We start from the raw sequence: 10,169 nt of genomic DNA, 5'->3' as shown, positions 1-10,169 counted from the left end.
ACTTGAGAAAGTAAACGAATAATTTTCGGGAGAAATCATCTATGAATATTAATACATATTTGGCGTGTCCTATAGATTGCGTTTCCATAGGTCCACATAGATCAGAATGTTAGTTCGAGTAGCTTTGTTGTTTTTGAGTTACTTTGTTTAAACGGAATTCTTGTTTGTTTGCCTTTGGGACATATCTGACAATTTTTTATTTCATGATCGTCGTCATTGAAATCAATACCAGAAACAGCGCCGTCACGCATTTTCTTTAAACTTTGAAAATTTATGTGTCCAAGTCGCCTGTGCCATAGCATTGCGTTGTTATTTGTTTGTTTTGATAACAAGCATTTTGCTTGGATTCCCTTCAGTTTGTAAACACCATTTTCCGCTTTGCACTGTACAATTACTTCTTTGTTTTTGTTAAGTATTGTACAGCCTGTTGCATCGAATTTTATTACATTCCCCTGACTCACTATTTTTGCAGCTGACAGAAGGTTTACTGATAAATCGGGCACGTGTAGAATTTCGTTAACTACAATTTCTTGCCCGTTGATATTCAGTGATGTTTTGCCAACGCAACTTACTGTCATAGCTGTTCCATTTGCTGACATTATTTTGTCAACGAGTGAATTTTTTTTTGCTAGTGAGCAAATTATCGTTTGGTGTCATATGAGACGATGCACCACTGTCTAGATACCAGTCGTCGTTATTTCTTTTCGTTAATAACGCTGTGAATGCATTTTTTGCTGTGCCATTTTGTGCATTATTTTTCTTGTAGTGACATTCCCCTGCATGTTTCTTTCCACAAGTTGTGCATTTTTTCTTTTGTAAGTATTTTTGCTTATTTTCGTACCTTTTTTTACTAAGAAATGCATCACTTTTTGTGGTTGTGTTGGTATCAGAGTCCAACAGTTTAGCGATTATTGTTTCTGATTTTATTTGTGAGTCTGATGCTTCAATTCCCATTATAAATGGTTTATATGCATCAGTTAAACCAGCCAATACTATCGCCGTCAGCCAATCCTCATTTATCTCAAAACCAATTTCATTTAATTTATTAGAATTATCTTTAATTCTATCAATGTATGATTGCATGTTCTCGCAGTCTTCTAATCTGCAAGAGATCAGGCCTCTTAATAACCCAATTTTTCTTGTTAAGCCTTTGTCCTCATACAGATTTTTTAGTTTCTGCCATATTTCTAGCGCTGTTTCACATCTGGATATGTGAACGTACAGCGATGGCGCTACGCTTAGAGCTAACAGGGCTTTGCAATTAGTTAATTTCTCAGCGTTTGTTTCTGTGACAGGATCGGTTATACACTTATGCAGACCTTTGAATGCTAATATATTTTTTATTGCGAAACACCAGTTGTGGAAATTTTCCTGGCCTTTGAGTTTCTCTACTTCAAAACCCTTTTCCATTTTAACTTATAATTTCACTTATAAATTTTATATATATGTATATGTATATTAATTCAAAGTCTTACTTGAAGCGTTATTTTATTTTTATTATTACAGCAGATTTTGCACTTTTGATTTTTATTTTATTTATTTAATTCCGACACCCGACACTACAGCAGTAACCTTGCTCTGCTACCATGTAGAGAGAGAATAAAGAACACGACGGTTTGAGGTTTATGAGTGGACTGACCGTTTAATGTATCAAGAATATGCTTATAAGTATTACAATTATGCGAAGCTGGTAAATAAAGTATAATAAGCTTATGAGTGCATTTTATATGCACATATACAAATACAAATACATATTTAAATACATAAGTATTTTCAACACAACTCTGTCGTCTTGCTTCATCGGATTGGACAATGACATCATGGTTGACCAAAGCTTGCTTACACCAGAGGCGAAGTTACAGGTCTTCAGATGGTTTTCCCACTTTTCCGCTTATGTACGTTCACTAATTGCCGAATCTCAGAGCTGAGATCCATTATACGGGGATCTCCGGCATCGGCCTGGTGAAGGTTGTCACGCTCATCGGCTAGGACAGTCGCTTCAGCAGGAAAATTCGGACGGCGGTCCGAAATGCATCCTGCTCGAATGAAGCGGGCTGCAGCAGCAGTGACAACCCTGCGGAATTTACGCTCACCTATGTACGTGAACGGTGGCATTTTTTGACAAACATATAGGAGCATACACCTGTTTTCCCAATTCGGGACTACCCTTTTTGTTATTAAAATTGTCGTTACAGTTTTGAATTTGGAAGAAATTGGTTTTAAATTTTGTTCACTCTACAAAAGACTCAAAATTGTTCACTCTATAGAGTACTCATTGGAAAAATTTTCATGTTCACTCTTTCGAGGTGTTCGTAGCATCGGGTGTTCGTTCCAGCTAGATAATACTGTATAATACTTCTGTTCGTGTGTTGTGAGTGAATCGATTTTAACGAAATTTTTTTTGTGTGAGTAAGGTCTCTTCGTAGTTGTCCAGATTCCCAGTTTGACCTACCAGGTGGCGCTGGAGTGGTGTTATTGTTAAAAATCTGAGTTATGATCCCATCTGGCTTATATTCGAGATACTTAAGTAGTGGTAACGGTAAGGGCAATACAGTTGCAAAAACAGCCGCCGGCTGACGCTGGGGTCGAGTTGTTACTAAAAATTTTCAAGTGAGAAAAAGTGCCGTGAATGTCCGATTACATCGACGTGCTGTACCACCGAGTATGCCGAGCTCCCGTGTGTTGCGATGGGCCCAATGAACGTGATTTGCGAGCTGCATTCGGATACACCACCATTAAGTTGTCCAGGGGTTAATCTCAAATGACCAGCATTAAATCTGCCATCAGAACCATTGAGCTGCTTGATAAGAGCTTTAAGGTATTTCGACTGAGATAGCCCTGTGTATATTGGATTTCTGTAGAACAACGATACTCACCAATTTTTAAATTACCACCAACTATACCATACATTTTCAAGGACAAATTCACCATCGTACCGGATCATTGTTTCTGCCAGGTAGTGAATGGAAACAAGTTCTTCAAATTTATTTCGTTTTGCGATTAACCGTGCTGTGAAAGGTCAGATCATTGGAGAATTTCAAGAACTTCTTCACGAACATACATTTTCGTTAGGTTATTAAAGACGACAATGGAAATATGCCTTCTAAAAACCACCAAACCGTAATACTAGCAGATAAATGTATCACTAGAAATCGTGAACGCGAATTGTTGATGAAAATGTTGGACCAAAATATTCCAGTAAAACAAATTAATTTTGGCGGGACGAAGTCCGTCTGGTCTGCTAGTCTATATATATAAAAATGAAATGTTTTTCGTATGACGGCGATGCCTGACCAAACGGTTGAACCGATTTCAATTCTGTAAAAAGTCCTCTTTTGGGCCTTCTGTGTGGAAGGTTTTTCGATTTAAACAAATTTTAAACTTTTTGTTGTTGTTACCGAAAAATGAAGAATCCTGAGACGTTACGATTTCACAATTTCATAGAGTTTTCCATATTGTATGTCACTAAACTATCAAACGGCTAGACCGATTTCGTTAATATTTGGAACATATCCCAGTACCTTGAAGGGAAATATTCCGACTAAAAATTTAACCGCTAGGTGGCGCTGGGGCCGGGATATTCCTAAAAACCGCATTTAGTTGCAGATTTGTCTCATATTTAGAACATTTGTTAGCCAATTAAAAAAAATTACATGATAGGGTGCGCTGGGGTAAGAATATTCCTAACGTTCTTATACAGTGGGAGCATGATGGATATTAGAGGGCTGCATGAATGCATTCAAAACGGCTTATGAATTATTCATATACAAAACGAATGAATGATTTTGGCTTAAAATTTTTTTGAATTTGAGTGAATAGCTGTTCTGAGATTATGTCGGCATTACAATATTCAAACAATGTGAAAATAAATTGAATTGAAATAAATGACAATTTTTTGTATGAATATCCAAAAATATTTTTTCTATGCACATATGTACAAACATACATATGTATGTATGTATGTATTGCTGCGCTCCCATTATATACGAAAAAACTTGTTCGTAGAAAAAAACTTTTACCAAAATGAGTTTGGGTGATTTGAATGTTTTCTATTCATTCATTCACATTCTTCCATTTGAAGGTAGAAAATATAAAACAAAATGTATATTCATAACTTACAAAATTCCAAAGGCTTGTATGTGAAGTAAAATATTCAAATCTATTGTACTCTGTTTGGCTAGAAGTTTGAATGAATTCGTGCAGCCCTCTAATGGATATCTACACATATACATACATCACAATAAAATGTTGAAACCCCTTTTTTGAGGGCACCAATATATCTCTTAAACCAACTAAGCTGGGGAACTGAAATTTGACACGGATGCATAAATTGTAAATACCTTACTTACGGCGAAAGCGGGAAGCTATTGGAAAAGGGGCGTGGCACCTCCCATACATACTGAACATCTCCTAACGCTTTTCTCTGGAACCGATTACGCCAACGTCCTGAAATTTGACACAGCTACATATGTTATCAGTAACGAACTTATGGCGAAAATTGGCAGGTATAGGAAAAGGGGGTATGGCACCTCCCATATAAATTGAACTTCTCATATTGCTTATGTCTGGAACCGCTTATGCCAAAGTCCTGAAATTTGACAAAGCTGCATATGTTATCAGTAGCGTACTTATGGCGAAAAGTGACAGATATGGGAAAAGGGGGCGTGGCACCTCCCATAACGCCCTAAATTTGAAACAGCCACATATGTTATCAATACCTTACTTTCAGAGAAAAGTGTCAGGTATTGGAAAAGGGACGTGGCACCTCTCATACAAACTGAAATTCTTATATCGCTTATTGCTGGAACCGCTTAAGGCAACGTCCTGAAATTTGAAACAGCTATATATGTTATTAATGCCATGCTCACGACGGAGAGTGGCAGTTATTGGAATAGGGGGCGTGGTACCTCGCATACAAACTGAACTTTTCATAACGCTTATTCCTGCAACTGTTTAAGCTAATGTCCTGAAATTTGACACAGCTACATATGTTGTCAATAACGAACTTGCTTACTTAGTGTCTTCATTAGCGTACAGCCATCGCAGGTGATCTGTCAGTTTCATCCCAGGCGAAATGCTCATCGTATAGAAATTTTGGTACTTGGGCATGTCATCGCACAAGCTTTCATTTCAAAAAGTGCTTACGACACATAACGAAAATTACTGTATTCGCAAAAATAACTTACTCCACGTTGTTTTGAGCATATATGTAAATAATAGAAAAACACGTTTAAAAGTGATAGTTATTGGAATGGCTGCACCTATGTACATATACATAGATAAACAAGCATCCCTGGGAACCATTCTCTCCTAGATTTCTAAATCGCATTGAGCGATTGTTACTTTCTTTTTAATTTTTGGCAAGGGTAAAATTTTGTGTGGAAATTTTTAAGAATTTTTTTAAATTTTGCACAAAGTATGAAATTTAAATTTTTATGACTTTCGTTATAGACTGTCCTATCTACACACATATGTATCTATATACATACATAAAATGGTAGCTGTTTTGTTGTTCGGACTGAACTCAAAACCCACTGGATAGAGTTCAGTCAAATTGTCGGAGGTTATACAGTTCACATATGGTCCTATACTTGAGTCATTATTATTATTATTAGTACGTCGGGTATACTCGCGCTGCGACCTAAAAGATCTATTGTGCTAAACCCTGATTGTAGTCACTCCAACCTTAGGTTATTCAAGAAATTAAGCACATTGGAGGGTGCCGTGTTCCAAATATTGGATGGAGAAGACAATCGTTCCCCAAGGTGCATCAGTCTGCTATTCATGATACGCGGGCAGTCACACAGAATGTGCTCCGAGGTTTCCTCCGCCAGCCCACAGAACCTGCAGTCCGTCTCTACAGAAAGCCCCATTTTGTTTAGATGGTACCTTAACTTGCAGTGTCCTGTCAGGTAGCCTGTAATAGTACTAAGACCCTCCCGGCTGAGTTCACGGAGTCTTTCTGAGTTCCTCTTGGAAGGAGTTATGAATTTCTTTGATTGTCTCATTCCCTTTGACTTACGCCAGTGGGCAGCAATCTGAGATTCCTCCCAACTCCTAAGTAGTTCTGCAGTGTATCCTATAGATGTACCACAGAAAGGCTCGGGACCATGCATTCGCGTTTGGGCCCCACGTTTTGCGAGATAGTCAGCCCTTTCGTTGCCTTCAAACCCTTCATGCCCAGGGACCCACCACAGCGTAACTCTATTATGGGCTCCTAGGCTATTCAGAAGAGTTTTACAACTGTCCACAAGCCTAGATGTCGTTTTAAATGAGTCTAAGGCCCTTAGTGCTGCCTGGCTATCCGACATAATATTTATTCTGGCCCCGTTTGTCCTTCTCCGAAGACATTCTCGAACACAGACTTCGATTGCGAAGATCTCCGCCTGGAATATGGTTGGGTATGAGCCCATTGGCAGACTTTTCTGGAACCTTGGTCCAAGCACGCCTGCCCCAGTACTCCCGTCTTCCATCTTTGATCCATCGGTATACCATACTTGGAACCCTTTGTCAATCATAGATATTATCGCTTTACAGCAGTCCCTTTCAGGAATTCTGACCTTGTAGGGCTTATCAAAGGATAATTTCGGTAGCATGATATCTGTGAGCTTGAAAGCGGGATCATCCAGAAAAGGCTTGAGAACCTCCAAGTGACCCCAAAGATCTCCACTCTTCATGCTGATTACATTGGGCAGCCGTATGGAGCTCCAGCAGGCCTCCTTTTCTATCAGAATAGATAGAGGAGGAATGCCTGTAATTATACCGAGGGCATCCGTTGGACAGGTGCGCATAGCTCCTGTGATGGCCACACAGATCAAGCGGTGTAGCTTGCTCAAGGTGGCACACGCACTTGCTTTCTTTGCTTTTGGCCACCAGGCCAGTGCCGCATATGTGACAACAGGTTTCACGACCGTATTGAAAGACCAATACGTTAGTTTGGGTGATATTCCCCAAGTTTTACCATGGAGTCTCTGGCAGGCATAAAACGCCCTTGTAGCCTTGTTGGTAATGTTAAGGAGATGTGAGTTCCAATTGAGCCTTTTGTCCAGAGTTACCCCTAGATACTTCGCCTCTTCTGAGAACTCAATTTCTGTCCCTGCCAAAGTGGGTTTAGTCAAGTTGACTTTCCTTCTATTGGTAAATGGGACAACGGTGGACTTCTGCGGGTTTATTGACAATCCCTTTGAAGCACACCAGTCTTCCGTTAGACTGAGCGCAGCTTGCAATCTGGAACAAATTGTGTCCTCATGCCAGCCAACAACGTAGATGACTAGGTCATCTGCATATCCATATGCCTTGAATCCATTGCCATTTAGCTTTTCAAGAAGTTCGTCAACAACCAGTGTCCAAAGTAGGGGCGATAAGACTCCCCCTTGAGGACAGCCACGAGTGGCATTTACTGCTTGCCTGTCGTCTCCTAGTTCCGCTATTATGGTTCTGGACCTCAACATGCTTATGATCCAATCCGTTAGAAGGACAGGAATATCCTTTCGTATCATAGCTGTCGATATTGCTTCATAAGACGTATTGTCGAAAGCACCTGATATGTCCAGGAATGCACACAAAGCTATCTGTTTATACCGCAATGCCTTTTCAATGACTTGAGTTAGGCTATGTATTGCAGTAATAGTAGATTTGCCTGCCTGGTATGCGTGCTGACTCTGACACAGAGGCTTATTCCTGAGAAAGTTATCCCTTATGTGAAAGTCAATAAGTTTTTCTAGTGTCTTTACTAGAAAGGAACTGAGGCTAATTGGCCTATACGCCTTTGGGAGTTGTACTGAGTTTTTCCCCACTTTGGGTATAAAGACCACTTTGACTTCACTCCATGTTGTTGGTATGTGAGCAAGTAAGAGACTTGCTCTCAGCAATCTGACTAGTGGCCCTGATATTAAGCCCAAGCTCTGCTGCAGCAGGCATGGGAAGATACCATCTGGACCAGGGGATTTATATGCACTAAAGGTTGAAATGGCCCACGATATCTTTTCCACACTGACGATTCTTCCTGCTAGGCCTCTAGTCCTCCTCTTTGCGCACACAGCGTTCGCCGTGTTTGTCGAAGGACATGTGCCTTGTGGAATACATCCCGGGAAGTGGGTTTCTAGCAGAAGCCTGCTGGTTTCTTCCGGGGTGCCAGTGTAGGTACCATCTGGTCTTTTCAAAGTGCATAGGACTTTCGGATGATCTAGTTTAAGGGCCTTCTGAAGGCGATGCACCTCTGGAAGAGAGGAAATACTTCCGCAGTGCTCACGCCACGTAGCCCTTTTAGACCTTCTGAGCTCACAGTTGTAAGCGGTTAGGGCTGACTTGTAGGCGGTCCAGTCACCTGTTGACTTTGCCCTATTGAAAAGTTTCCTGGCTCTTTTCCTTAGTTTTCCGAGAGAATCGCTCCACCAAGGGACATCCCTTTGAGACTTCTTGGTTCTCAGTGGGCAGCTCTCTTCAAAACCTTGTTTAAGAACATCTTGGAACTTTCTCGCCTCGTCCTCAAGTTCATAGACGGATGAAATTGGTGCGGTAGAACCATTCACTTCCCGCTCTATGTGGAGGCGAAAGAGTTCCCAGTTTGTTTTTCTGGGATTTCTGTAAACATGGTTTGTTACTCTTTGGGCTTCTATATCGAATCGAATATTCCGGTGGTCCGACATAGATACCTCATTTGAGACATGCCAGTTTGAGATAAAGGTCGACAAGCTAGTTGAGGAAATTGTCAAGTCTAGAACCTCCCCTCTTATAGCATTGACAAAGGTCGGCTCATTACCCCGGTTAAGAATAAATAAGTTGTTCTTAGTGATAAATTCAAGAAATGACTCACCTCTAGAATTGGTGTCCGAGCTGCCCCAAACACAGTGATGGGCATTGGCGTCGCAGCTCATTATTAGTTTCAGCTTTCTCCTTCTGCAGTACTCCTCTAGGGCTATTACTTCCCTTGTGGGCATCTCACAGCTGTCGCCTGGGAGGTAAGCTGAAGCGAGAACGACCTCTTGTTCTCCCATTTGAGTGGGCACTTTAGTCCATACAGCAGCTAAGTCCTGTTGTGTCAACTCTGAAATGGGAACAAAAGTCATGTTATTACTTAGTAATATGGCCGCTCTGGGCCTGCAGTGTGTGGTATCGTAAATTATCTTACCATCACAGTCGTTTAGGCCTTTAATAGCCCCGGCGAAAACCCACGGTTTTTGGATGAATGCGACATCCAAGAGTTCTGTTTTGAACCTCCTGCATAAGACGTCAGAGGCCGCCTTTGCATGATGGAGGTTCACTTGCAGGCACTTGATGTGCCTAGGCCTATCGCTTGGGGGGTTTGCCATTTTTCGGCCTTGAAGCCCGCTTGGCCATCTATTTCCCCCTATTGGTGGCCATCAGGGTCTTCTCCTCCATTGAAATCTCCCCTCGACCTTGTCTACGATTCGCATTTAGCGGAGGACGGAAGGGATTTTGGGCGAAAGGGGCCTTTGATCTCTCTGGGCTGGAAGGTACCCTCTTTTCCGTGCCAGGAGTGTCTTCTGAGCAGCAGGGCCGCTCTATGGACTCCTGGACAGGTGCTTTTTCCTTCTCCGCTGCCCCTGACTGCTCTGAAGGTAACCTTTGCAGTCCCTTGGGTACGTCCTTGGAACCGCAAGGTCCCTCTTTGAAGCACGCACTTTGTGCAGTGGAGGAGGAACTGGCTATAGCAGGCTGTGCACCATTCGGGTCTGACGACTCAGTCGTCTTCCCTTTTTTATGGATGCGCACCCTGCCATATCCATAATTGACTAAGTATCCCAGCCTGTCGAGTGTCTCCGCTGAGTACGGGTGAACCGCTAGAGTGAGCTCAGTGGTGGGTCCCTTCTGTACCCTGTTGAGCACCCTCCAGCTACCTACCCGTAGCCCTTCGTTCTGACCCTCGACAAGGCCAAGGATACTGTCCACTGGAGTGGTTGATGGCTCCGGAAAGTACCCAACGTACACACTGGGTTTGGGCACGTCAGTGGCATTCATTGCCACAATTTCCGCGCCCTTCCAAGGCTTCAGGGTTTGGGATACCTTGCGCAGCCGTTCCAGCGTTATAGCGTCTCCGCAGCCAATGGACATCCATCCCGGACGGAAGGTGCAACCGCTAAACTTGGGCTTCACAGAGCCCTTTCGCTGCCGCCCACCTCCTCCAGGATGGCCGTCTGAATGGCCTG

At 42.1% G+C, this 10,169-nt stretch overlaps 1 protein-coding gene across 1 annotated transcript; it reads right to left on the bottom strand.

The window, feature by feature from the left end:
• Nucleotides 1-132: 132 nt before the first annotated feature.
• On the bottom strand, nucleotides 133-1,774 carry LOC118749659. The gene is made up of 2 exons (XM_036484458.1): nucleotides 1,476-1,774; nucleotides 133-1,415 (listed from the first exon to the last, which is right to left on the bottom strand). The coding sequence occupies exon 2, from the start codon at nucleotides 1,408-1,410 to the stop codon at nucleotides 607-609; it is 804 nt and encodes a 267-aa protein (XP_036340351.1). The 5' UTR covers nucleotides 1,411-1,415; nucleotides 1,476-1,774; the 3' UTR covers nucleotides 133-606.
• Between the last annotated feature and the right edge of the window lie 8,395 nt (nucleotides 1,775-10,169).

This window comes from Rhagoletis pomonella, unplaced genomic scaffold (genome assembly GCF_013731165.1).
Source record: "Rhagoletis pomonella isolate Grant_MI unplaced genomic scaffold, Rhpom_1.0 Rhpom_scaffold_00028, whole genome shotgun sequence".
Lineage (NCBI taxonomy): Eukaryota > Metazoa > Arthropoda > Insecta > Diptera > Tephritidae > Rhagoletis > Rhagoletis pomonella.
This window is presented reverse-complemented; position numbering and strand designations above follow the sequence as displayed.